This window comes from Anopheles bellator, chromosome 2 (assembly GCF_943735745.2).
Source record: "Anopheles bellator chromosome 2, idAnoBellAS_SP24_06.2, whole genome shotgun sequence".
NCBI lineage: Eukaryota > Metazoa > Arthropoda > Insecta > Diptera > Culicidae > Anopheles > Anopheles bellator.
Window position 1 is genome coordinate 2,871,474 of NC_071286.1, and position 27,849 is coordinate 2,899,322.

Below are 27,849 nucleotides of genomic sequence, written 5' to 3' on the forward strand. Positions count from 1 at the left end.
AGGGGGCGTGATGGCCGTTGACCGGTGCGCAAGCCGCACGCACACGCAACCACGCAGACGGACACGCCCGTAGTAGTGCACCTTGCGGACGAACGATCACGGTCAAGGAATTTAGTTTTTGAGGTCTCCCGCGGCCGGCGTGAGTGGGGCGCGCTAGTGCGGTGGTGGTGAATGAGTAATTAGCATATCATTCGGGGGCGCCCGGGGGGGTGGTGTCCGGATGCCCGTTCACCCAGAAACACAGTTGTGTGCGTTTTGCCGCAAAAGAAAGTTGCGGATCGAGGAGGCACCGCACCGATGTTTGCCACCGGAACGAGTTCACTGGACCCGTCGGCACGTCGGGAGGGACAGCTTCCGCGTCGCTTCGATTCATTCCAGCTCGATCCGTGGCCCCCAGTGGGCGTGACTCTCTGTTAATCCATCTACTTTACCATCGGTTTGTTTGCTTTTCAGAAAATAAAAAATGAAAGTCACATTCCTGTTGGAGCTATTACTAATTCTGATCATCATCGCCTTTGCCGCCTCCAAACCGGTTAACGACGGTAACTGTCGCTCCGAGCGTTCCTGATCCCGGTGCCGGGCAGTTCTGTGGGGAGCTAATTAACGGCTTTGCCATTGCAGAGGGACGAAATGCACGCAAGGGTGCGATCATCTCGCGACAGACGGCAGAGGAAGCGTTAGCGGGGGAAGTGGTCGGGGCTCCGGTGCCCGTAGCTCCGGTCGCTCCGGTTGCCGTCGCCGGCGGCGGCGGTGGTGACGACGATGACGATGACGACGATTCCGACGAGTTCGATCTCGGCGACGATGATGACGATTCGGCCGAAGATGATGACGACGACGCGGATGATGACGACGATGATGAAGACATTATCGGTAAGCGTGGGTTTGCGAACCGGCCGACCAACCGGGATTTTCCGGGCAACCGGGATTTTCTTGTTTCTAACGGGACCACCCTCTGTGTTTGCTCCATTTCGTTCGGTTCGGCGGCTACGCGGGAGCAGGCTCGGTTGAAGATGAGATCGACGATGACGATGATGATGATGATGATGACGATGAGGAAGCGGTTGCCCCCGTTGCTCCGGCCGCGGTCGTTGACCAGCAGAAACAGACGGCCAACCAGGCGGCCCCGGCTGCTGCGGCCGCCTCCGAAGACGACGATGATGACGATGACGACGACGAGGATGACGATGCGCTGTCTTTTTTTGGTGACGATCTCCTAGGAGCCTTCGACGATGACGATGACGACGATGACGATGACGATGATGAGGACAGTGTGGCTGCGGCGCAGCCGGTGCCCGTCCAGCAGGTCGCGCAGGTCGTCGCCGAGCCGGTCGCACAGGTGGCCGCCGCCGCTCCGCCCGTGGCCAAGAAGACCAAGAAGAAGGTGGCCACCGCGGCCAACACGCAGGCCCTGCTGGACCTGGCCGAGGCGGCGTCCGCCCAGAACGAAGTGGACAGCCCGGTGAAGAAGCCGGCCGGCGGGGACCTGGACGTGAACAGTGAGGTGAACAAGATTGCCGAAACGCTCGCCAACCAGGGCGGCGGGGCCGACGCAGCGACCGGCGTGACCGATGCCGTCGTCGAGGAGGACGAGGAGGAGGAGGAGTACGACGAGGGCTCGCCAGAAAAGGTACAAAATCAAAACACGAATAACAATAAAGTTGACGTTGTTGCCAACGCTCCAGCTCAACCCGTAACGGTGACGAAACCGGAGAAGAAACCGGCGACCGGGGACGACGACGACTACCTGTCCGCGTTGGTGGGCGACGACGACGAGGACGATGACGACGACGATGACGACGATGACGACAGCGAAGAGGCGCCGGCGGCAGCGGCGGCCGTGGTGCCCGGGGGGGGCCGCATCGGCGACTGGCCAGAAGGACGAACAGCAGACGACGAGTGGTGGTGTCGCCGAGCCGGAAGCGGACGACGACGCCGAGGACGACGACGATGACGATGACGACAGTGACGAACTCATCGACGAGAGCGCCGTGGAGGACATTGCCGAGACCGACGTGTGAGAGCAACGTCCCCGAGAGTCGGTGCAGGACACGGTGAAACACCGGCACACCTGTACAGACAGACAGAGAGAGAGCGAGAGAGCGAGAGAGAGAGGAAGCAAGACCCCCTTCGCTATCGGGCGGCCAGAGATCAGTGTGCCGATAGTGGACCAAGGGAGGGAAGCCATTCCTTAGCCAACTGTGCCCATGAAGCCGCCGGAGAAGGCCTGGAACCAACCCAACTGCTCTGTACCGGAACGTGAGACGCTCATCTCTTCTTGAACCTTCCACACGCAACTTCATCGACTCTCATCGGCCGCCGAAAAGAAGACCTTCCAGCGACAGGAGACTCATTGCCGCATCGACACACCCACACACACACCCCCGTACTACCCGCCTGCGCTGCCTCTTTCGTCCTCATCAACACAGCGAGCTGCGAACGTGCTGCGAACTTCCGTTTTACGATCAACCGATCAGCAGCCGCACCGCAGCGCGCAGCGGACGGACGCAAACTGACTGGAACACTTTAAGATAATTTATTTATTTATTTAAATTATTTATTTATTTAATTTATTCGTACGGTCCCCGTACGTCCGTGACCACGACCGACTTACTACTACCGCCGCTACACCGGAACAGGGACGAGACAGTGATAGCCCGACGATCGCTCAACACCCAAACCAGGCACACAACGCAAGAGAGACAATAAACAAAGAACAAATGACGAGATTGTGAATAAAAGTACCCCAGCAGGCGTTGGTTTTTCTCTCTTTTGTGCTTACACTACTACCGAGAGGCTGGTCCTTGCCCCGGAACCTCGACACTACGAGTCCTCTTCGGAATCGGATTTGCCGGCCAACATTTGACTACAACCGATCCCGTTGTTCGGGTCGAACGTCGGCTCGAAACAGCGCCGGAAGATGTGGCGCATTTTCGCTCGCTTGCGCCTCCTTTCCTCGATCACTTCCGGTGACACGGGCACGATCGAAGTTTCGGCAGGATGTGCCTCGCTGGAGTCCGCCGCATCGGGTTGCCCTCCATGCACCAGTTTGTGACGTTTCCGAGGTGGCACCATGGAGGCCCTCCTGCTGAGAGCCTCCACCGCTACTAGGTCCAGAGCCGCATCATCATCGAGCAGCAGCGCGTCCGCCGATGGTCGCGACGGTCTTGTGGATGGGCCTGCGCCCGAATCGAGACTCGGCGTCGGAGCGTCTAAACCATCGAGGAATATAAGTTCTTCGGTGTTAAGCAAGGCTGCTGAATTTGGTTTGGGTGGTTCGTGGGCCGTGGCAGTGCCACCCGCAGCTCGACCAACGTCGTTCGCTGCCGGCACGGCTGCTGGCGCTTCTGCTGAACCATTCTTGGGATTTGCCATTTCTGGAATCGTTTTCCTTCCCAATCGGGTCGGACTCCGGTCGTCTTCGTTCGCTGCCGGTATCTCTTTAGGGGGGTGATTGATGCCCGCGTTGGATGCGCCCGAAACGTTGTCCGATAGGTTCGAGTTGACTGTATTGATGTCTGCGGTGGCGGTGCGGGTGACCGATTCCTCGGTGACCTTCCGTCGTTGCACTCGCGGCCTTGCCGATGGCATCATCGTGCCCATGATAAACTTCACCTGCACTAGGCCGGGCTTTTTCATCTCCAACATCAACGGTGCTCCCGGCTGCGAGAAGCTCATTTCAATGTTTAGCTTGCTAAACGCTCCGAACAAGCTAAGCGATTTGAATTCCTTGTAGCAGAAGATCAGGTGTGCCGGTTGATCGAGCTTGTAGGATAGAAAGGAGGACGAGTGAATGGTGAGCGTCGACCGCAACGAAGACCGATCGTGCTGATCGTCGTCCACGTGGTTAGACACCAACGTTTTGTCCGGCCTGAAATCAAACGCTATCTCCTGCACCGAGTTGTGCAGATGGATTTGAATGCTCGAAAACAGCTTATTATTGCCCACGATTTTGCTGGTGAAAGATTGCTGCAAACGGAGGGAATTGATGCTTTCATCTTCGAGCAAACAGATTTCGCGCGTCTTCACGGCCTCGCTCTTGCACCGGAACTGAAAAACAAGCTTCGATTGAGCGGCATTCAAGCATACGTCGCAACTGTGGATCTGGAAAGGATGCGAACAGGCTTCAGTTAGGTGTGAAGGTGCATGGCCTGGGGCACCAGTGCATGTCCTGTGGCTTACTTTGGTTATGTTTTTGAAGATTCTCAACAACGGGCGCACCGACACCTTGCAGCAGTAGTCATCCGGAGTGCCGGTGCCGGTCGCATTGCTGTAGCTTAGGAAGAAGTCACGCTCAAACAGGGCGGCCGCGTATGCCGTGTTGGTGGAATTGACCGTTTTCAACTCCAGTCCGTCCGGGGTCGCATCGAGGAACAGTTCGTTGCCGACTTTTGAAAAGCTGTTCACGGTTCGGGCCAGTACTGCAACAAAAGGGGTGAACGCACGGGATAATAACTAACTAAGCAGAGGGAAAGGATGCTTACATTTGACATTGCCGCCAATAATCGTGAAGTTCATTGCGAACCAATTCCTGCAATAACAAGAAACGAGTGAGCAACAAAAGGGAGAAATAAAGATAAACAAAAACATACCGCCACCGGTGAATTCAATTTGACAGCTGCAAAATGCCGGCTGATGGCAGTGGACGAGGTTTATAGCACCGGGTTGAGGTTGGATCGAAACGGTGTTTCTGACTTATCGGTAAACTTTATTATCTTCAATTGATTCAAATTGATTCATTCAAATGTAGAAACGATTCTAGTTTTAATACGAATTATCAAAACCGTTGTGTCACGATCGGCCGAAGGGGAAAGATAATCAAATTAAGGGAAGCCGGTGCGGTGCACAAACAAGGCTTCGTGACAGCGATACTGGTGCGAGCCACAACAGATCGAGTTGGCCCTTTTATCGTCAAGTGGTGCTCTGATTAAAATTAATCTTATATCGCATCGTCGATTGTCCACGATGGATTTTACGGGAAAAGTGGTTCTCATCACTGGAGCATCGTCGGGTATTGGTGAAGGAACCGCGATCTATTTCGCCAAATTCGGTGCTTCGCTCGCTTTAACCGGACGGAATGAGGTGAACCTAAAGAAGGTAGGCGAGGCCTGTGAAGCCCTATCGAAGAGCGCCCCGCTGTTGCTCGTGGCCGACGTCACGAAGGAGGAAGACAACCTGCGGGTTCTCGACGCGATCGTGGCCAAGTACGGGAAACTGGATGTGCTGGTCAACAATGCCGGCATCATCGGGAACGGATCGATCGAAAGCACGAGTATGCAGCAGTACGACGAACTGATGAACACCAACGTTCGCGCTGTGTACCACTTGACCATGCTGGCCACCCCGCTGCTGGTGAAGACGAAGGGAAACATTGTGAACTTATCGAGCGTGGCCGGCAACCGTTCGTTCCCGGGTATACTGGCGTACAGCTTGTCGAAGGCGGCGATCGATCAGTTCACTCGCTGCACCGCCCTGGAACTGGCCCCGAAACAGGTGCGCGTGAACGCCGTCAACCCAGGTAAGCGCGCGCAGGGGTAGCGATAAGTCCATTTTCAGCTGTAAAGTCCGTTCCGCTTCCTTCCAGGTGTGATCGTAACAGACATTCACAAACGTGGCGGAATGGACGAAGAAGCATACGCGGCGTTCCTGAAGAAATGTGAACAAACGCACGCCCTCGGGCGGCCAGGAGTTCCCGAAGAAGTCGCAGCAACGATCGCCTTTCTCGCGTCGGATGGCGCCAGTTTCATTACGGGCGTCACCCTGAACGTAGACGGTGGCAGACACGCGATGTGTCCACGGTAGGGGCGCTTCGGATTTATCGACGATCGAACGTTGTATCAAGCAAAGGGAGGATGCCTTTATTTTTATTCGTACGGCAGAGCGAAATAAAACAGTTTACCGCACACGAGGGTGTAAATGCGACTGGCCTTTGGGCCTTTGGTTTGCGTAATGGCACTACTAGCGGGGGCACATGGCATGACGTCCACCATCCACCGGCAAGCTGGCACCGGTAACGAAGGACGAAGAGTCACTCGCTAGGAACACGATCGCGTCAGCCACCTCGGAAGCCTGGCCCGGGCGGCCCATCGCATGGGTGTTCTTGGAGTGCTCCAGGAATTTGGCGTACGTTTGCTCGTCCATCCCGCCGCGTTTGTGCAGATTCGTTACCGTCACTCCCGGATTGACGCAGTTCACACGCACACCCTTGGCGGCCAGCTCGAGGGCAACGCACCGCGTGAACTGATCCACGGCCATCTTCGAGATGTTGTACGCCAGCACGCCCGGGAACGATCGGATTCCGTTCACGCTGGACACATTCACGACGTTTCCCTTCGTGGCGATCAGGTGCGGCACGGCCAGCATCGTCAGATGATACACCGCCCGGATGTTGGTGTTCATCACGCGATCGAACTGCTCCAGGCTTGTCGTCTCGATCGTACCCGTTTCGATGATGCCCGCATTGTTGACCAGAACGTCCAGCTTGCCATATTTCTCGATCGTGGCCTTCAGCACACGATCCGTGTCGGCTTCGTTGCTAATGTCTCCCGGTACCACGAATGGCGCTCCCGCGGTTCCCGTACACTTTTTGGCCACATCGTTCAGATTGTCCACCTTGCGTCCGGTCAACGCTAGCGATGCTCCGAGTTGGGCAAACTTTTGCGCGGCTGCCGCCCCGATGCCGCTACTGGCACCGGTTATGAGAACCACTTTGCCGGCCAGATTCATTCCGCAGGCCACTTTGTTTTGGTTGTTACATAAAAAGATTGCCGTCTGACTGATTGCGTAGCTACGCGTTGCGCTTAGTAACGGGAGGCCGAAGCAAACACAACACTGCACCAACACAAGCCCGGCTGCGATAAGCGGAGATAGCTCCCCCTCCCCTTCCCTCCCCTCCCCTGGCTGTAATTCCTGTTCCTGGTGGAGCGTTGATCAAAATTGAGGAGCTTTATCGTTCACAGTGATTTACTTTCTCCTTATTCTTTGTTGACTCATATAAAGTCTGACTATTTTATTTACTTTAACCGATATTTGCTCCTTGTGGTAGATTATATTTTGAATTGCGTGCAAGATTGAGTGACTTTGGAGCAAGCTGTCAAACTGCCCGTGAGTTCCTGTGTTGACGAAATTAGACCGAGCTGTCAAAAGGTACCGCAGAAGAGTAAACAATGCGAACGAATTTACAAAATCTCTGCACAAAAATAGACGATTGCAGTAAAAGTGAAAACTTCGGGATTTATCAAGAAAAAGAATGGCGTTAAGTAAGTCAATGTTCAAAATGATGAAAAGGTATGATAGCACATTATTTTCCAGAACCGCTAAAATACGCCGTTGATGCTTGTCGACGTGTGACGCTTTGGAGTCCCTAGTGAACGATAAATCCGGACAATATAAGCTTCAGAAACTCCGCGATTGTACAGGTTTACAGGTAGGACGATTGTTAAAACAGACATCTCACCCTGGGACGAGAAAGATTGTTTTATGAGACTCATGTTTTACAGGTTGCATCGTTTTTGTGTTCGATGTGCGAATCGCGTTTGGATAAGATGTATACGTTTCGCTGGCGATGCAACAAAAACATTGCACTGGTCAATGGATTTAACGAAAAGCAAAACACTGCGAAGAACTAGGCAGACATTGGCAAAGACCATCTTGACCACTCTGCTGAGCAAACGGTTGGCACAAATTTGTTAATCAAAACTGAAGTCACCATACCGGATGCAGTGCACGATTCGCACTTGAACTGTACAGCTCATCAAGTAAATGGGACATATGAGTGTTGTGGCAACCAACCTGACGATTTTTTCGAGGAAGTGGAAATCCAATTTCGTTCAAATTAGAGGATGAAAATGTCGATGAACAGGATAACAGTCAAACAAAGCCTTCAGAATTGATGTTTCACGATCGAGAAGATCCCTCTGCGACAAGCAACACGTGTATTAATGCCTCGCATAAGGCCTGTTGTGAGTAACATCTGTTCCAAAGCGTTCAAATCACGAAGCAATCTGCTACATTATTCGAAAATCCACAAGAAGGAAGAATACCAACAGTGTCCGCATTGTCCTTCAAAGCTTGCGCTTTCGTCAGCGTTGAAGGGACACATTCGCATTCATACCGGTGAAAATCTGTAAGAAAGCGTAATATTCATTATCTGCGCTATCATATCATTCGAAAATTCACAACATGTGCTAATTGCATTTATCCTAAGCATGTATTCTTCTAATATTAAAAGCGTTCGATTGAAGCAGTACAATAAAAGTGATTTCTCACAAAACATTGTCTTTGATGGAACATAGAAAACGGGAGACAACGAAGGCAACGTTGCGAAAAGAGATAAAGGAATTATAACGTTAAATTTAACTGTTCCATCAACTGTGCAAGTTTAATCCTTCATGTTAACTCTTTTGTCTTAGATTGAAGTTGAAAGTTTGATGGTTTTTACTCCCCTTGATTTATACGTTGCTTTTCAGGGAATCACAAAAACTTCAAATCGATGTAAGTATGTAAAACTAGCTGTTCCCGGCACGCGCCGCCACGCGCTATTTCATCCTCATTTTCCGTTACTCCCCCTTTCCAGCCGATCGGGCGTCCCGCTGACGAATCCGATCGTCTTCCTTCCCCGCAGCATATCATTATAAATCGAAATGAGCTTTATTTGTCATAATTTTGCTCTTAGAGCCTCGAACTGACACTCAACGTCTTAAAAGAAGGTATATTCGTAGTTCTCTCGGAAAATTGGGACAGACCGGCCGTACGTTGCGTTTATGTTTGCGCTGTTGACCCAGTCCGGTATCTGGTCGCTGACCTTCGGCGATCCAAGCCTAATTCCTCGCCCCCCGTGTTAATGTGAAACGTATGCGAGTGGCACAAATCTGCCAAAAATGGTGCTTAATAAATTAAAAGGCACGCAAAATTTTTATAAGAATCCGCATGGGCCAAACGCAACGCAAAAAGTTGGCCAACGTCTTGGCCAAAAAGGAGGACGCAAAGAGAAATTATGCTCATTACTCACGCTACTCATTAGAAAACTTTTGACTCATGCCTCATGCCAATGCCGCCCGTGCCGTGGCCATCTTTCTGGTCGTTTCTTGTTTTTTTTCTCTCTCCCGTAGGACCGTGGAAGACTACGGCCCGCGGTAACTTTTACTGCACTTTGATGACCGCGGCCGCGTCCAATTAATGGGGACGGTAAGCGACAAAAAAGGGTCCGGGCTGAATGCTTTTTAAAGCCATTATTGGTTTGCCAAAGCTTTTCGCGCGAATATAACTTCTTGCTTATCCTTATAAAAAACTGATGTTAGCGGATCGGCTCGCTGGCTTGGCATTGGTACACTGTTTGGCCACAGAAAACAGTTGCTGTACAGTTTGAACCTATCCTTGTTACGCAGGATTTCCGGTACGCTGAAACAATGTATGTAATTTCAACTATCGCGCTCCACAAAAACACCAAATCGTGTTACCGTTGTTTGCCAGAAGTGGTTTGTTGATTTCAAATTTGCTTTGTCCTTGTCTGGTTGCTAGATTTGAGATTGGCCACCGTCGTCGTCGGATTTCAACCGGGAGGTCCGGGAGATCCTAGATAAACTTTTCAATTGATTCCCCAGCCAGCTACCGGATTCCCAGCCCAGCAACCCGTCGAGGTGATTGTCAGCGATGGCCCGTGGAGGGAACACAAACAGTCTCCCAGTGTGGACGCCCCAAAAAGGGATTCCCCGGCCGGTCCGGCTCGTTCGTTCCGGCGTCCAAATGGCTGCTGTGGGCCATGTTCCAGGGCGCTCTTTAGGAAAGTTTGTTTTGCTATTTGTTTTCAATGGCGACCTACTCCGTCGAGTCGGACCCAGGATGCCGGAACCGGGTCGGAAGCAGTCGACGAATCGCCAGGGATTAGAGCCTCTGAAAAGGCGGCGACGACGGCCGGCCGCCGATTGTTGTCGGTGGTAGCTTAATGTTTAAAGTAAATAAAACAATTTGTTTATGTGGCCATGTAATTACCCGGCCACCGGGTGGCGCACACCGATCTGTGCGATTTACGTTGGACCGCCCCCCAGGTTCGATCGGCCAGTTAAATGTATTCCTTTGGAACGTGCAAATAAGAACATCGGTAGCCCCGAAAGGGCTTAAATGATCGTTTCGGACCCCACAAATTAATCAACCTTTTTTCTCAGGGACTCAGGGACTACCAACCATCAGCCAACAAGCATGTCACCGAAGGTTTACCGGGGTTTCTCTGTGTTCTGCGTAGCTAAACGGTGGATCGTTAAATGTGGCGGGTCCCCGGACTGCCTGGTTCGGCAGAAAGTTTTAGTTCGCTTCGGTTTCGGAGAATTCACCGCAGAGCCGCATGCGAAAGTGTTACAGCGTGTCGGAGGCCAGCCGGAAGGCGAGGGCGTTCCGAAAGTTTGATGATAAAAATATTTGTTATGACCTCTGCGTTGGCCGAACTTTCGGCATAAATACCGGGCCCAAGTACCGTATCATCGTAGCTTTCGTCATACTTTCGGCCAGTTTGGGAATGGGTGGCCAAATGTTGCGAGCTTTCGACATTCTTGGCTGTTGGGAATGTTGTCAGGCAATGCGGCAGCACTTGAAAGTGATTAATTTGCCCTCGTAAATGGGCAAAACACGGTTGCTGAGGGTTTTCGCCAAACAACTAAAAGGAAACCTTTACCGGTGGTTTCGTTTTTTCCCGTGAGAGTTGCATACATCCAAATCGGGTCCGGTCGTGTTACTCGGTACCATTTAATGCGGTTTCGTTGCGTGGTATTAAGTCATAAAAGGTCCTTTGATCGAGCAATAGGCCCCGAAGGTTATGATAAACTTGTTTCGGTTCCGTGATTGTTTGAGGTTGCCGCACGGCCCACAAAATCTGGACGAAGCCGCCAGATTATTATTCTACATTCTTTGCGGATAACGAAATCTCATTTCCGTCGCCCTATCTCCGGCTCCAGGATTCCATTTTTTGGCCCCCAGAAACGGTAGGCCGGCCGATCCGGCTAAAAGAATTAGTAGTAACACAATATTCCAGCCGGCTACGCTCCGTGTCGGTCGGTGGTCATTTGATGTTGGCAAATTTTCGAGCGAACTTCGCCACAAAGCCCGAGGGTCCGGAAAAGTGGACCGCCTCCGCACCGGAAACGGGAGGTTTAGCATCTCCGGTGTGCCACCGCCACCGGTGGCGGAAATATTTCCATCATAATCCGGATGAGGCACACGGCACAATACGTGGGATGTATTTAACGCATCATCAATTTTGTCCATGTTTTGCGAAAGTTATTCTAGCTTCGCCCCGTTCCGTTCGCCGGAGTACGGGTGTCGGCTGGGTTGGGTCAACAGATTACACCGGCTGACACGGGAGGCCCCAGATGTGGCCCAAAAAGCGTGGGAATTTCACCAAGGACCGTGGTTCGAAGGCAACCGGATGCCACCGGAACACCAGGGGTCGCTCGAACGGGACGCAACGTATCGAGATTCCTAGCAAGCTGAACGGGGTCGTCCTGTCCGTCCGGCTGTTATAATTTCGTTTCTCACACATAAACTATTTGCAAATCATCATCCAACGCCTAGCGGGGCCAAGGCAATCAATGGGGACACGCACGCACGGACGCACCATTTCTGGGCGAATATTAGTTTAAAATAAATTGTTTTATCCACCGGACCATGGCTGACTTTGTGCGGTTTCGATGATTCGACGAAAGTCGGCCAGGGGGCCTGAGTCACTCTCGGTTTTTGGCACAACTCTATTTTGGCCCGGCATCACACCGGTTTTCGTGATGATCATTATGGTAATGACAGATGCTGAAGCTCTGTGGCTCTGTTCTGTTCGCTGCTGAAATTGATGATAGAAATCCGTTTATGTAAATTTAATTGTTTGCCACCGCCAGGCTGACGACGATGGAAGCGCAGAATGGAGATGCCACAGAATTGGCCGACGGAATCAATGATCAACTAGCAACTAATAATAATTTACTATAAATATCGGGGAGTGATGCAAAGACCAATGCATGCATTACTTTGATCTGACGCATACTTAACTCAATAGCTCAGTTGTTGCCATGATGCGTTGCTAACCATGGTCCCGTGTAGCCAACTGATCTCATCGAGTAACGATGATTAATCACATTGCGTTTCCGCTTGGCGTTGGTCGGGCCAAGCGGCCAAATCAATCCGCCTGAGCATTTGAGCAGCATTTGCGTACCGCACTACCTCCACCGACAAATTGTGCAGTGATCAACGAAGTAGTGCAGCTCATAAATCGGTGGCTTTACGGAATGAACAACCACGGTACACAGTTAACACATATATTTTCTGTAGTTTCTGAAGAAACAGCGATGCAGGGGGCGATATATTTCAACTTCGCCATGACAATGGCCTGAACCGTTCCCCGGGGAGCCCAGGATTTATTGGATCGCATAATGGAGTTCTTTGTGCAGATCCTTCCTTTCTTTCACCGTGGAAATCTATCCGCGGGCGATGGAAGGCGCACCGTGAAAACTATCTCCCGAAGGTACCGAAATAATGACTTTTTTGTGCTCGAGTTCTCTCGAACTGATTTTTTTGCTGCCTCCCGAGTGCATGAATTATGCGCAGCGCCATTATTTAGCTCGCGATGCACTTCAATACATCCGCCCGTTGAGAGCGACGAGCAATTCAATTTCCCGAAGTCCTGCTGCTATCCGTTCCGAAATGCCGTGGCGGACTTAGCCCCGGCATGATAAATCATACCGAAATAATGTTGCTCATTGGTTTGATGGATGGCCCGTTGGCATGCTTTCCGAACACGGACACGCAGAGTGGCTGATGTTGCAGATGCTGCAGCTGCAGAGAGCGAAGGGTTCACGCCACGGTCGTAAGAGAAATGACACGATTTTAACCCATTCTTTTCTGCAGATGAACAAAAAAAAAGAAATTACGTCCTCCTGTAGCTCAGATTTCCGGTAGTCGGGTGAGCAAAATCAAGATCGATGAAGATGAAGTGCTTCTGAAGGACAAACCTATTAATCCTGCACCATCGCCGTGGTTGCGCTGCGTGATAACGGTTCCACGGTTCCTTTTTTTCTATCTCCCTCCCGCCCTGTTCGGATCCTTTTCGCCGGAAGCAAGCCTATTCAAGTGACGGACGCAAACCCGCCACCGGCCGATGGAATTGAGGAATTTACGGGAACGTTGAAACAAAAGGCGGAGATGTTCCGTGTAGGGCACCATGACAACCCGAGGGCGACTGCAAAGCGATCAGCGACGAGCAGTCGGTCCTTGAACGGGACGCAAGAATGCTCGAATGCGGACCGTCAAACGAAAACTCATTATTCATGCTTTGCGTCGATGACGCTCGACGTCCGTCGGGATCAAATGGAGCGGGAAAAAAGTGAGCGTCCGAAGAGCGTTTAAAGGCTCCCGCGATGGTGGTGGCCCCCGGGGTGGCCAGCGCACATTGTTCGCCCATCGTCACCGGCAGGCTCGTCGGGCCGGCTCGCAGGATCACCGGAGTCCGAGTCCGTGCGCCGCCGGCGGGCCTGTTTAATCGAATGAGATGTTAAACATAAATGCCTTTCCGGCCTGGCACGAGCAACACCGAAACGTGACACTGACAGGCGGCAAATGGAATTACGGCCAAAGGATGCATGCACGAGTAACGGGCCCCGAGAACGAGATGTGTCCTCGCCAGGCGCAGGCAGGCGATCGTTCTTGCTTCCATTCGGTTCGATTTTTTTTTCTCCCTCTGCCGGTGGCCATGGCACTTCCGTCACTGTGCTCCGAACGAGGGAAGCTCGTTAACAGGATAACTGCAAATGGCGACCTCTCGATTGCCGAAGCCATGTACATGCTCAACAGCATCGCAGCAAGCGGTGCTTAAGATCCGCTGCCGCTGCACCCGGGAATCGATGCATTCCAGCGCAAAGTGAATATTTAATTAAAGCTGCAGGGCCAGCTCGCGCTATAGGCCAGGAGTTACAGCCAGCCATCTTATCCGAAATTTGAAACTGAAATGCGAAACCTTTTATGTTCTGAAGCGGAAACGGCAGCAACAGGCAACGCCAACAAATCTAGTGGTAACTACAGGGTAATCCATTTTGTAGTTTCGAAATTAAAAGTGTCAAACTTTTAGTGTCTGCCATTTTAGAAAATGGATCGCCTAACAACAGAACAGCGTGTTCAAATTACGAAAATTTGTGTTCCTGAGCATTTTAAGTTTTTCAGCAAAATTTTCTTCAGCGACGAGACACATTTGTCACTTGGCGGCTACTTTTTCGAAAACGCTCAAGGAAAGATTACTACCGTGAGCTCCGAGCGTTACCGCTAGATGATAACAAAATTATTTTGGCCTGTAAATGAAGATATGGACTTAGAAGGTATGTGGATTCAGCAAGACGGGCAAAATTGAATTGTCAGAATTTATTCCCATGGATCCCGAGGTGCCTATCTGAACGATATTGTGTTCCACGTAGCTTGGCAAAATACAAACTTTATGATAACAAATTTCAATAGAAACTTTACTTTTCATTTGTTTTTAGTTATTTTGGCACCGCTCTGTGACAAGGCTTGCTTGTTATGTTCTAGTGAATGCGAATGTTCGATGCGCCCAAATATCCGAACGTCCGAGTTCATCCTCCGACGAAAGCTAAATCTTGGAAAAGCCGGATTGAATCTGTGGCACCATTTCGCGCTTCTTGTTTATCACTCCACTCCATCCCACTTTCGATGCCGTTTGCGGCCAGCTCGAGTTGAAAGCATTTCCAACCACTGCGCGCATCCTGCGAATCCTGCTTATTGATCCCTTCGCTGCTTAAAGCAATTCCGTTTCGAAAAGTGGTCGATCGCATTAATTTTATTTTTAACCTCCGGCAATTTCCATTAAGCCCCGGAGTGGATCCCACGGGTGGCCATCATTAACAGCCGGCCGGTTTGCCCCGTACCAGCGAAGCCTGGATCGCCCGGAAAATGGTGAGAACCTTGCGGTGGCTTGGCACATGCAGCGGAACCCCGACGATTCCCGATTCCCGACCGGGTCGATTAGTGCTGGCCACGAACCACATTCGGCACGAATCTGAAGTACTACTTGGGGTGGAGCCGCTTTCGAAACTTTTCTGTCACCGTTGCTGGCACGAGACGGGAAACTTCCGCTGCCGCTTGTCGTAATTCCCACGAATTGGCCACTCACAGTGAACGGTAGAAAAAAGAAAACCCCCCACAGATTTGCCTCATTTTCGCCTCTAATTTTGATTAGCAAAATAATTGTAAACTTTTCGCGCGCGCGGTTTGGAGCAAATCCGCCGTTTGGAACGGAGACAGGATGAGTTGCGTGTCGCGTGGCGTGAACTTTCCCAATAACTCCAACGAAGCTTGTTTTAGCCTCTCGCCCGGCCGGTGGAATGTGGCATGGCGGAAGTGAAAACGGAAACTTAATACATCATCGCGACATCGCGTCCTGCGACGTCTTGGGTAGTGGGCAAAAATGTTTTCTATTGAAATACTTTCGCGCAATTAAAAGGAACCGGCACGGGCCAGCACAGTCGGGCATACTTTCCCGGATTCCCGGGCAGACATCTTTCCGCGGCGTTGAAAGTTTGGGCCGTACAAAAAGCGTGATTTTTTGCATGCGCCCGTGGCCCAGAAATTTGTGGTCGATTGTAAATTCGTCGGCGTGTTTAAACTCGAAACCTACGGTCCTTCGGTTGGCCGGTGCCAGCGGGATCACTTTTCGGCACATGGCGTTTTGCGGGCTAACAACTCCCTCGCCGACCGGCGACAATTGTGGTTTGCGGCGTAAGAAAGCCAAACTTTACCAAAACTCCTCTGGCCCCAAGGGAGGCGGCTTATTCACGAACCGAACGTTGGGGCTGTCGATCGGCTGCGGGCGCCAAGGCCGCTGGGTGCTGGTTCCGGAGTTCTAAGCAAAACTTTCCACAATCCATCCTGTTTGTGGCTGTTTTTCTCCCCAGAGAGAGTGAGAGAGAGAGGGAGAGAGAGAGAGAGAGAGAGAGAGAGAGGTTCGAGGGTACCATAAACAGGGCTCTGCGTTGAAGGACAAAGTCAAAGTCAGGGCCCCCGACAGTGGAGCGTAAGAAAAGAAGTTGCAATTAAAGTTTGTCCTTTAACCGGCAGAAGAGAGCTGACCACACATTTCTAACCCTGCTCCCCGACCTTGGCCGGGTCAGCTCCGAACTGAGTGCATTCGGGGAAATTGTTTTTCCAAGGACGGTGCACCAGTCCTAAAAGGGCTGCAAACCTAATCTGATTTAGCGACCGGGCCAGAGATTTCTAAACGTTTTCGGTAACTCCATTCTTGGGGAACTAACTTTTATGTTTGCCAAACAGCTTTTTGCTACGGCAAACTAATCCTCTCCGGGTCTGCGGAAGATGGGGCTGTGGGGTGCAAATAAGGTGAAACGGTGTCCACCACGGTAAGCCCTCCGGCAGGACTTTGAGGACGGAAGGATGGACGTAGCAGACCGGCGCGTTTGGGTTGTTTGAGTAAGTTTTCCGATATCCTCGACGGAACCAGACGGAAGTTTGGTGCCACCAACCGCAAACGGGTGTTCCGGCCCTTCCGTCCCGTGATCGATGAACCCCGAGCTGAACGTTTTTCTACCAGGCTGTTCAATAAGTTTGGTGGTTCGGTAATAAAAGCACAATTTTATGGTTTAAAATACACTTCATTATTCAGTATGGTCTCTCTGAACATCAATGGCTGCAAAATACGCTTCTTCATAAGTTGATGGAAAACGCCTTCTTAGCGTGAGTTTTTTCAGGTCTGGAAACAGATGGAAGTCGCCAGCGGTCTGCTTAATATGGTTGATGCTCCAATAATTCGAATTTAAATTTTTGGATTTTTGACATTGTCAACTCTTGTGACACGGTGCATTGTCCTGAAGAAAAAGGATGTTTTACTTCTGCAAACCGAGTCTTTTTGGGCTGTTTTTGTTCTATTTTTGAACGTCCTTGACGTGGATCGTCTTCAAGGCTTGTACGGCCCGTTTAAATTCAGCATCCCATCATTCTACTATTTAAAGGCGAACAGTCTTTTTATACTTTCAACATTCGTTCATACATTTCCAATGCTTTATAACCTTCCAAAAATAAAAATTAAATCACTGCACGATACGTTCATATGAAGAGTGTACCATTACATTACCAAATAAATGTAGAATAAGAGCAGCGCCCTCTGTTATCGAACTGCAAAAACTTATTGAACAACCCAGCAGTTATCAAAGAGGGCCATTATCGATCACCATCATCTTAGTGCCGTCGATGCTTTAAGAATGCGCCAGAAGACGGTGACCGTTCACGACCCTTCGAAGATGACAGTAATTGGCAAAGTTGTTGCGTTCGTGAACCGGAAAATATATAAGTGTATGTGTCGGTATCGATGAGCAATGCTTTTTGCGTTTGCCTCAACGTACACCCCGTCCCAGCAGTTTGTTGGTTTACGATAATTATGTGGCTTCCGGCCGGCGTCGAGCGCAAGGTTCAATAGGTTGTGCGTGCGAATTTACTAGAAAGGTCCTGACAATGAGGTACCGTTTGAAATTTACACCCGACCCACGGGTGGAGGCAATAACGTAGACCTTATTGCTTAACCCTGCCTGCCCGGTGCTCGCAGGTGTTTTCGACCGTTTCCGCCTTCCGCCTAATGGACTCCTAATAGGAAAGTTCTTAACTAGGGCTGCCGGGAACGCGGGTGTTTTCAAGTGTTCGTTAATTTTTTCAAAACGATTCAATAAAGAACCGGTGCCTCTGGTATGCCTCTTATTAGGTTCGCCTCGGCCCCGAACAGACACTTGGCTTGGCTCCTCGAGTGATGCCGGGAAATTAGAGCTTCAGCAGCTACAACACACGCGGATAGTGGGGCCACGATAGCTTTCCGCCGAACCCGGGGAAAGCCGAAACCGGAGGTTCCTCCCAAAAAAACGGGGAAACTCAAGGATCTCGAACACAAACAGAAGCCGCCGGATGATGAGCATCCATTTATTTTAGTCTTTGTTTTCCCAGTAACTGACCGGCTGGCCGGGGGGCCGGTTGGCCGCCGGGCGGAAGACAACAAGCAGCTCGTTTTACAAACGACTGGAGCCGGCCACGGACCGGTAGCCAGTTTCAGTCGAAAAACCATCGACAACTTGAATCGGAGCACCGATCCGTGAAGTGGTGCCGGTTCTGGCTCGCTCCTTCGTCCTGGCACTGGCGGTGTTGAGGTTTTCAGCGAACGATCCAACGGGTACCACAATTCAAATGGTTCTTCGTGAAACCCGGACAACACTCAGCAACCAACTCGCGTCTTAAAGCACACGATCCGGGAGCAAAGAGTGCTTCATTAGCACTAGCCGGGGGCCAAAAAAAAGGACGGAACGCGCGGCCACAATTCTGCTGGATCATCTTAGGAAAGAGATAATTTTTCGGGAGCAAAAAGTACCACCGTCATCACGATAACTCGGGGCCGGGGCCATTCATTGAATTGCGGCTTACGCAGTCATCGAGGAACTAATTGGATTACTTTCGGTGGCATACGGGCCAACCGCGTCCTGTGTGGTGCTGTTTCGTAGAATTAAATCGCACCCGGGTGGCATCAGCGGGAATCAATAGTCCGAAGAGTCTTCTGTTTGTTGAATTTAGAAAGTTGTCAGTTGATCCGAAGCACGGAGTACGAAAAACTCAGCACTTCCGCCGAGGCAGGAGCACCGTTGAATTTATTTTCCCTTCGCGTCAAGAGACAGCCCTTTTGGCCCAAGTTCTCCCATTGTGACCGGGTGCTTAGTGCGAAAGTTGTTTGGATGCACCGGGGCACTTGAAGAGCCTGCCGACTGCTATTTGTCTGCGTGTCTGGCCGTCAGTACGCAGAACGGATGGAGTTTGGTAATTTGATTCCTCACGAAAGCGTTGCGAAAGTTATGTCTAGCGTTAAATTACACTGCACACTAATGAACTGCTCAGGACGGCTCCGGGGAGCACTTTAACTGCAGCAAGTTATTTAGAAGTTGGCGCACAGTTTGATTAGTCGTAGACGGGAGAGAGAGAGACAGAGAGTTTGATTGTAAATCAAGGCTTATCTCATTGTGTTGGAATCACGGTAATGACCAATTTCAGCACGGAAAATGCTGGGGCTTTTCTTAAGAAACTGTCCGGCTGACTGGATGACTGGCACCGGCACATGGGTTGAAACATGTTTTTTGTTTGCTGAACTGGGCTTGAGTTGGTTTATGAATATTTTAATTGCTTCTCGGGGGCCGGTTCTGCATCAAGAGCCTTTGGGCGTTTGAGCAGACGACGCTTAGAGTGGACCCACTTTGGATGTTATTGTCCGGAACGCTGGAATGACTTTTTCTGTGTGTACGAAGCTCTTAATTTTGCAAACAAATTGATAGCGCAATTAATGGGAATGTAAACATAACTTTATGCGACTCCATTTTTTTGATAATGAATTTTGTTTATTGGAATTTATTGTTTAATTCAAAGGTTTCAGTTTATCAGAAAAAAGCTTAAAGCATGTGGCAGCATATTTTGAGCAAAGGTCTATTGTTGCCACATAATGGACCGAACGGTCGGACAGTTTTTAAATCACCAAAAAAGTGAAACAGAAAGACAAGCAACATGGTGAAATGAGGGCCAGCGCCCAGTAATTGAAGCTCTGCTGTTTTCTGGCATCCAAATGGAACAGCACGGGGAGCCTTTATTTCAAATGGAAACCCAAAACATTAGCTGCTCGTTGATATGCGCTGATTACAGTTCCGCAAAGGATAAGTCTGACACGTTTCACTTTGCAGTTTGTCTCGCGGCACCACAACAAGATGGTTTGCAGTCCTTCCGTACTGTGTGTCCATTTGTCCATTTGCAACCGCGGAACGAAGCTCGGAAGCTCGAAACGAAAACAAACCCCAAACAATCCCGGGTGGGGCGTGAAAATGGAAATCAGGTCATCCGCAGAGTTGGAAGAACAGAACGAACGTTGGCGGCGAACCACGGTGGAAGGAATGCAATTTGAGTCTTCTCACAAAAATTCCTCTGCAGGTGTGTAGTGCCTTTTTGAATGCACCGAGCAACAGTGGGACCCATTATTCTCACCTCTCACCAGACGAGCGACACGAAAAACAACGAATCCGAACCGCGAGCACTATGCTGTCCCCGGGAATTCAGAGGCAGCAGTCATTATGCATGGCAGTGAACGGAGAGACGAAAAAACACGGAAAGCTATTTGCTCTTATCATGATCAATTTTACGATGGGCCGCGCGACCGGAGAACAAGCTCCATTATTGATGGTGCAATTATGTCCTCTGGCGTGTGTCGTGAAGATCCACAGAATATAAGTGCAGCTCTGCGGACCGCTGTTGGGTGAAAGAATAATGGCTGAACTTGGCTCCACCGGAAACAGCCTCGAGAGCCTGAAGTATCTGACTGCACAATCTGACAGAATGCAAGGTACTTTGGCGCGCGCGGAAAACTTGTAGCTTGCGGCCCGAGCCGAGATGCCGAGTGCCTCTTAAGATTCTGGGCGAATTTGCACAGGTAAAAGTATGTATTAAATCTGGAAACGGATTGTGATTCGTTTACGATTGGAATAAAGCACCATTGGAGATTCCGACAAAGAGCGCACAATGGGTCATCTGATTCAAAATTTAAATTTTTACCCCAAATGCAAACAACCATTACCGCCGCCGGCAGCAAGAGCCTTGAGAGATCTCATGAAACATTAATCAAATGCTCGGTGGCTCAGAGAAACCCGTTCCGGAGCAGAAGGAAAACGTCACCGACGAATAAAGCTGGCTCCCGGTGAAGGAATTTCGGAACACGGGCATATTTAAAAAATCATCTTCCTTGCGATAAGCCGAGGCCGGAGGACCGTCGGTTGAAGTTTTCGGTGCGCTGAAAACGGAATCGCAGCCGGAACGTGATCGGCCGCGAAGGCGTCTCCGACGAGCGACGACGACGACGGACTTCTCGTCCGTGGCACCGAAAACCCATTTCGGCATGCTCGAAATCCGCCATTGGTGCTGCTCAGCCATGGAAAAGAGCGCAAATCAGGTAAAGAGCACTTCACCGGGATTTAAAATCCCACTTGAGAATGCCAAACTGCCGAACGCTTCCCGTCCAAACAGAGGCGAAAACAGAGCCGTGAAGTCGCATCCCTTCGGGGACCAAAAACCCTTGCGAACGGACCACCGAAACCTACGACGGGGCCACCGAAAGTAAACCGGAGAAACTGTTACCTCTTCGACTTTGCACCTCCGAGAGTACTTTCCTTACATCAACGAGATGATCCAAATCAATTCTGCTTCGGTGAGTCGCTCCCGGCGGGTCGAAACCGACCGACCGGGGACGCAAACGGAAGCCAGCAAACGAATTCATAACAATTTTCACATAAATCCTTCGGAAGTTGTTACGCACGATCGGTTTGAATGGAGGCGACCGTGAGCGATGGAATTTTCGGAACACGGACTGGACGGAATGATTGGACCTTTCCATTCGAAAGCTTAACAGTTCGTCGTTCCTTTACTGCAGTTAAAGCCCCGCCGTAGATAGCTTAATTTGTTTTTTCCTTGACAGAGTGACGCGATTATTCACTGTTTTTATGGATAAATGGAAGATATTTAGTTGACCCAATTTTTCCGTTATTTTAATTGCACAGTTTAGCGAATAATTTTGCTTCATCCCATTATTATTTGATGCTAGATTCACCACAAGCCCTCAGCGCTCAAAAGGCACCCAACAGATAAATGGTTCACTTGGCCGTTCCATTTTAAATTCAGGTCAGCCCGGAGCATTGCACGGTTGGCGCGTGTTAAGGCTCTTCCGTGCGCGTTAAACAGTGGATCAGTCAGGGCGTTTTATTCAGATTTTATGCAAATAATCCATCATAAATAAGGCAAAACGTGGCAAGGCATCTAGGCCACCGGTACGCCCGAGGCGTCCGAGGTTGTTTCCGATGACGGCAAACACAATTCGCAATTATGCGCCTTAAAAATCGGCCGCGGTTCACAGCTTTCCGGCGGGGGCCAACAGGCACTGACAGAGTGTTGTGTTGCCGCTCGGACGGGTCGAATAAATTTTCCATTCAATCCTTTCCCCGGGCCAGGATAGGAAATGAGCCCAAACGTTTCGCCCGAGCCGCGTGTCAGCCGTCGGCCATTTATTTGAATTATCCCGCAAGTCAGTTTTTAAATTTTTAATACGCACAGTGGCACGGCACGGACCAGTAAATCTCCATTTTCGGACTCCCGAACTCGAAACATCCGAGTGTCGGGAGCAGCGCTGTGGTTGAGGGAGAAGGCGCACGAAACGAATTCAATTACCACGGTGACGGCGGCCGGTTTACCAGATAGTAGGCAGCGCGTTGAATGTCGAGTGTTTCGAGAAGTCTGTGCATTTCGGGAGGCAATCAATGGGAATATTAGAGAATGTAGATAAAGCGTTATCAAAACGTTTGGCGTGAAATATAAATCATCAGGCAGAGATAACGTTACATGTGCACGGAATTCTAGTAATGGTTGCTATCAATACATGATGTTAACATATTATGTTGTCAGTCGTGAGATAGTGAGCCCAGGGAGATAAATTTAGTAACGTATGTTGTGGATCTGGCGCAGCTAACTCTGATTGAACTATTCTGTTTCTATGCGAACCCCGAAAACTTGATGTTTATCAATTCGGCTTTGCTCGTTTTAATCAAAAGAAATAAATAAAACATTGAACGGCCATAGTTTACAATACGAACCACTACGCAATAAAATTCTCATTAAACCCTTAATTCTGAGTTAACGATTCCGTCTTATTTATCCGGTACCTGTGGCAATCAAATGAGACAGGTGCTCGGTTGTTGCAGATCCCATCACGGTCACCTGAGGTTGCGTCGGTCACCCGGTAAAGTTGGGAGAGAATAAAACTTGCCCCAAACCGAGAACTGGAGGTTTTTAATTTAAGCCCCTTATCACACAAAGCCACCACAAAACACCACCTGTTAATACTGCAAAGGCTAAGGTATTCGGTCGTAAGTACTCCATTAGTAGCATTCGTGTGGGATTCGTCCCTGGATATGGGCTTTAATAAAGTTCTTTGACAAGGGTCTCTGGAACTTTTTCTGTTTCTTTTTTGCCAAAAGTTTCACCAACCGGAATACACCTGGCTGGACCAAAACTTCCACCACCGGTACGATCCTGTTGTGACCCCCGGACCCCAGATTGGTGGCCTAACACTGTGGTTATGGCCATGAAACGTTGACCGTTCGTTAACCTGTGCTCTGAAATTTAATTTTGAATGAATCAAAAACTTGGACCGTTTGCAGCACCATGCGCCTCCATCGAAACACGTTTTTAATTAACCCAAAATTGGTGCTTGGTTTAATGTTCATGGCAATTGGCAACGTTGTTTTTGTAATGTTTTACCCCATCGAAAATCACTAAAACAATTACGATCATGATTTAATTCACCACACAGAAGGTCGAGAGGGCAACGTAATCCCCTAGCCGGAAGTATGTTCTTCCGAAGGCTGTGTCATTCTAGGCCCCCAGCAGAAAAAAAACACAACGCTGTGGCGCGGAGATAACAAAGATAACATGATGATGCCTGTCATAACTCCCGTGAGAAATAAAAGAATCAAGGAAATACAATTGGCATCCATGCTCAACAGGAACCCCCCTGTCAGGCGCCCTGTCTACGGGAAACAGGAATCGGGAGAAAAAATATTGACCTACATATAGCCGAACGGAGCAAACGATGCTGAACGATGGCCGTCCACCCGGTCCGTACCGTAGACGAGGGGATTCCCATGTCAAGCTCAAACGGGAAGACAAACAAAAGCCCGGACACGGGAGTTGGGCTATTAGAACGGATCGATTTTATTGGAGAGTGTTCCGGGCCTCGGTTGTTGTAAGAGTGTACGGCAAACACGGCAGGTTAAAACGATAGCGTTGGCAAGTGATTTTCCAATCTTAGCCAATCGCTGACGGATGGCCATCACTTAAAGGTACGTAACCTACAGGCGAATGCTGTAAAGCGCAACATTCTGTTCGTTTTAACTAGAGTAGCGCGCGTGAAAATGTTGTTAAATATTGACTAATCACTCTGCTTCTATGGACTCCGAGGGCCATCTTCCTTGGAGTGCTTCTTACTCAAGTATCGCCCATTTCCCGCATTCAGGCTCCATTTTTTTTTGCTCCCCAGAAGCAGAAAACCCAGAATGAGGGCAATTTGTGCTACGATCATTACGGCAAGCGGGAGCCTGATGAAATTGCGCTTGATTATTCCACGTAGACACACCCAGCTGCACGAAATTCAGCTCAACTGTTGGCCATCTCATTGTAAGTGCCCTATTTATCTCTCTTCTTTATCTCGCGAATTCAATCGCGCTGAACAGTGAAGTTTGTTCGGGCAAGAACCCGTTGAAGGAATTCCGGTGAGCGCTTTTCCGTCCAAAAATCCAAAGTTAAATGATGTCTTCGCGTCGTGCCGCTTTATTCCGACAGGGAAGAAGTCAAGATGAGTGCAAAATATGTTTACACTAACCCGGAATGCTGGTGGTGGGTGACTGTACGTAGGATTGAAAGGGCGCATACCTTGATTGCGTAATTTGTCACCTGGAACAGTCGTCTGCCTTTTGCCACCATCTGACTTCATGAGCTCTCTGTACGGGCGTTCACAATGCGACTCGCCTACAAATGCCAAGCTGAAGTTCATACATTGTCACACGTGGATTCTAACAGAGCTCATTGTTGTGTGCACGTATTAAGAACAGTGATTTCGGAGAGTACATCAAAGATCAAAACTTTCCCCGAGATCGTCAACGATTCATGATTTGTTTTTCTCTTGCTCTTGAGATTAATCAAAAGAATCTCTTAGATTGTTGCTCAACGTTAAAAGCGTTAAAATAATCATCATGATACCTTTCCGGGGGCTTTCTTCAGCTGGAAATTATGCAAGCTTTTCCGGAGGCACAATAAACCGCATTGTACCTCTGCACGTGTAACTTAATTGTATGTTCATTCCTCGCTGCACCCAACCAAACCCATTAAACCAAAAGCATAACCCGTTGTGACCTTCGCACAAATTAGCTTATTGTGTGGAGGCAAATTAACTATTCGTCTAGAATACAAACTAGGATCGAGCAGGGGTCCGGAATTCATGATTTGCACCGTTCGCACCTGAGACTACGGAGGACATGGTGCCACCGGAAGCATCTCCATCGTCAACATTGCAATTTATGACAATGATGAAGCGGAAGACATATAACATCTTGATACTATGTGACTGGAACCAGCAATGAACCGGTGCTGCTGTGGGTGCCCATTGTGGTTACCATTGTTCCGCTCGTTCGTCTGCCGCTCCAACTCGGGCTCCGGTTCGGTTCCAGCAAAAATGTTTTATAATGTAAACATTTTTCGAGTCCTGCGAGCACCGGTCTGATGCTCCGTCAACGATGATAAATGAGTGGCATGTTAATTAATAAGTGTGATTCTCCGGTGTCATCCGGCGTTCCGGTGGCTACCGGTGAGAATAAAATTTATTCTCGCGACAGGTAACGGTTCGCGCTGCGAAAGTTCATCCTTTCTGCTGGGCTGGGAAGTTGTTTGACAGACAGGCCTAGAAAAGCTGGTTCCCACTAGCTTCTCGGAAGAGAGCGCAGGGTCGTTACACTTCCACCTTGAAGGACAACGTTTTGCACAGTTTATGCAATGTTTACGCTCTTCGTCAGCGGCCGAATCATGGCCGGGAGAAGTGTGCCGATCAACACGCTTATCTTTTTAACAACTTACTTTTGAATACCTTTTCGCCCGGTTCGCAACACTGCCAACTGTTTACCGACACTGTTGCGTTGGCACATGGCCCGTTGATGGCTTATTTACATTCTTTCCCATGTTGGCCCAGTTTGTGTTAGTTGTTTGGAGAGCTACCATTTGGCTGATGATTATCGTCCTACGCCCCACCAAGCGGGCTTCCATTATCATCAAGAGGAAAAGTTAATAAGTTTTATGTTCGAACCTTCCCTAATTTCTGTTTTAAAATTTCAACATCGTTTTTGTTTCCCCCGAAACGGCACGGCAAACGTCATGAATATCGGAAGGATCGTCGCCAGGCAAAACCATGCCTTGTGTGCATTTTTTCCTCGATATGGACCCGAAAAAGCTTAGCCTTCGGGCCATATCCAACACCGGACGGGTTTCACGAGCGACGTGGCAGCTAGTCAGAACTCCGACATTGGATTGTACGCCGCCGGAGAGAGTGCTCTGTTCGCCTGTTTGTTGCGCTGCTGTTTGTTTGCCGAAATGGGCAAATGTTTGTACTGGTTCATCGAATGTTCCGTAGAGCCTGCTCCTCGCCGCCAGACGAGACGAGACACCGACAACGATGACGAGGATGCACCCAAAATGCTGAGCATCGTCAAAACGATATGCGGTTTTCGGTTTCGGTTCGGTGGCTTCCGGGCTTCCCTACACGGGTACAATGTTGCTGCACTCTACCGTGCACCGTGTTTTGCCGAGAAGGGATGCAAATTTAAAATTTCGATTCAATGTTTTTCCAACTAACTCCCGCGCAAACGGGAGCGAACGAACGGGAAACGTTAATGGCTTTGCATTTTTTATGATGTGGGAGCCAACCGGTTTAGAAGAATATTGTCATTTCGCCAAATTATATCTTCCCAAGTTTTACAGAGTTGAACTGAGTCCAATTTCACGATTGATATGACGTACAGTAAGTTTGTTGTAAGTTCATCGGTAAAGCCTTCAGTTGTGTCGTTCGGTTTACAGTTTCGAAAGAATAGTGTTTATGGACGTCTCTAAGAAAAAGGCAAACGATGGCCCTTGATTGCTTCAAGCTGCTTTACGGCTTCATAAATCGCAAATCAATTTCCTGAACCATGTACGTGATGGCTAAGAATTTCTTGTGATCGGCGCGTTTCTTGGGAAGCATGCACCAGATCGTGTTTCGTGGGAAAAACATGGACGGGAATGCTTCGTTTGATGATGATTCGAAGGCGCTCTTTTGCACCTTTACGCCACTGGTTACTTCGATCATAGTGTTGGAGATAACAGTCTTTTCGGTTTCGAATTCGGTAAGCAGCTTGGCGCTTGGTGAAAAAGTCATACGACTGTATGAGGCAATTTATTTCTCGCATGATTGATTATCTCAACGAGACCGGCTGCGGAAGCGGCCAAAAATAACCGGCCCGGAACCGGGCGCATGATGGAGTAATGGTTTCGGCACATCGCGCAGATCGGTGCTCCTTTTTTCCCGAAATTACTCCTTTGCACCGGCGCGGCTTAGTTTGATGTGTGAATTACGTGAAGGTTGTCGAGCGGCTTCCGGTTATCCCGGATGAATTACGCGCCCCTCGCTCTAATCAGCAGAACCACTCCATGAGCTGTGATAAGCATTTGATTTAGCGCCTGCAGAACCGTAGCTCTCGAGCGAGCGAGCGAGCGATGATTGATTGCCGGCGCGCAATGAATCGACATAAATCATCCGTCAACCCGATCACGCGTCTGATGCCGGCAAGGATGCCGCCGCACGTGTGATCAGTTAGTGGCATCATTCATCAAAAGACGTGACACCAGATGAAAACTCACCTCCCGCGGGGCGCTGCTGATTCGCCATCTTTTCGCGCGAAGAAAGGAAACCCTCGAGAACGAAACTTCCTCGGAGTCGAGAGCGATGTGTACTTAACAATTATGGTTCAAAAACAAATTCGAGCGGGGATAGTAATCAGCAAAAGGGGTCCGGGGGCGCACATTTTTGGGTTGCCGTTTTGGAAAATGCACAAACTTCCCTAGAACCCGTACGGTCGGGCTTACATCGAGCTCGAGTGTCCATTATCACTAAGCACACCAGGGGGTCGGTGCTTGTGGCCGACAATGGCACGAGCTGCACGAACG

The 27,849-nt window shown here is 49.7% G+C and overlaps 4 protein-coding genes and 1 long non-coding RNA gene across 6 annotated transcripts; 3 read left to right on the forward strand and 2 right to left on the reverse strand.

The window, feature by feature from the left end:
* Positions 1 to 463: 463 nt before the first annotated feature.
* Positions 464 to 2,021, forward strand: LOC131211225 (coiled-coil domain-containing protein 1-like). Its single transcript, XM_058204626.1, is given in 4 exon segments — positions 464 to 542; positions 622 to 873; positions 1,002 to 1,837; positions 1,839 to 2,021. Coding segments are annotated over 4 exon segments (1,350 nt in total).
* A 632-nt stretch (positions 2,022 to 2,653) lies between these two features.
* Positions 2,654 to 4,518, reverse strand: LOC131211833 (cell cycle checkpoint control protein RAD9A). The gene is made up of 3 exons (XM_058205463.1): positions 4,485 to 4,518; positions 4,183 to 4,421; positions 2,654 to 4,104 (listed from the first exon to the last, which is right to left on the reverse strand). The coding sequence occupies exons 1-3, from the start codon at positions 4,516 to 4,518 to the stop codon at positions 2,824 to 2,826; spliced, it is 1,554 nt and encodes a 517-aa protein (XP_058061446.1). The 3' UTR covers positions 2,654 to 2,823.
* Positions 4,519 to 4,809: 291 nt separating this feature from the next.
* LOC131211691 (3-oxoacyl-[acyl-carrier-protein] reductase FabG-like) lies at positions 4,810 to 5,901 on the forward strand. Its single transcript, XM_058205268.1, has 2 exons — positions 4,810 to 5,518; positions 5,585 to 5,901. The coding sequence occupies exons 1-2, from the start codon at positions 4,966 to 4,968 to the stop codon at positions 5,800 to 5,802; spliced, it is 771 nt and encodes a 256-aa protein (XP_058061251.1). The 5' UTR covers positions 4,810 to 4,965; the 3' UTR covers positions 5,803 to 5,901.
* On the reverse strand, positions 5,815 to 11,657 carry LOC131211692 (3-oxoacyl-[acyl-carrier-protein] reductase FabG-like). Of its 2 annotated transcripts, XM_058205269.1 has the most exons (2): positions 11,641 to 11,657; positions 5,815 to 6,712 (listed from the first exon to the last, which is right to left on the reverse strand). In XM_058205269.1, the coding sequence occupies exons 1-2, from the start codon at positions 11,655 to 11,657 to the stop codon at positions 5,959 to 5,961; spliced, it is 771 nt and encodes a 256-aa protein (XP_058061252.1). In that variant the 3' UTR covers positions 5,815 to 5,958. The 2 variants fall into 2 exon arrangements, with proteins under 2 accessions (XP_058061252.1, XP_058061253.1); XM_058205270.1 differs by lacking the exon at positions 11,641 to 11,657 and having other exon boundaries at positions 5,815 to 6,876.
* On the forward strand, positions 6,963 to 8,243 carry LOC131211693 (uncharacterized). The gene is made up of 3 exons (XR_009156908.1): positions 6,963 to 7,259; positions 7,312 to 7,426; positions 7,500 to 8,243. It is a non-coding gene; the product is annotated as an uncharacterized LOC131211693 (long non-coding RNA).
* Positions 11,658 to 27,849: the final 16,192 nt, after the last annotated feature.

Coding starts and splice junctions, on each gene's coding strand:
- LOC131211833 (XM_058205463.1), bottom strand. CDS start 4,518: ATGAACTTCACGATTATTGGCGGCAATGTCAAAT. Junction 4,422..4,484: donor TATTGGCGGCAATGTCAAAT/GTAAGCATCCTT, acceptor CTTTTGTTGCAG/TACTGGCCCGAACCGTGAAC. Junction 4,105..4,182: donor TCTTCAAAAACATAACCAAA/GTAAGCCACAGG, acceptor CATCCTTTCCAG/ATCCACAGTTGCGACGTATG.
- LOC131211691 (XM_058205268.1), top strand. CDS start 4,966: ATGGATTTTACGGGAAAAGTGGTTCTCATCACTGGAGCATCGTCGGGT. Junction 5,519..5,584: donor CGTGAACGCCGTCAACCCAG/GTAAGCGCGCGC, acceptor GCTTCCTTCCAG/GTGTGATCGTAACAGACATT.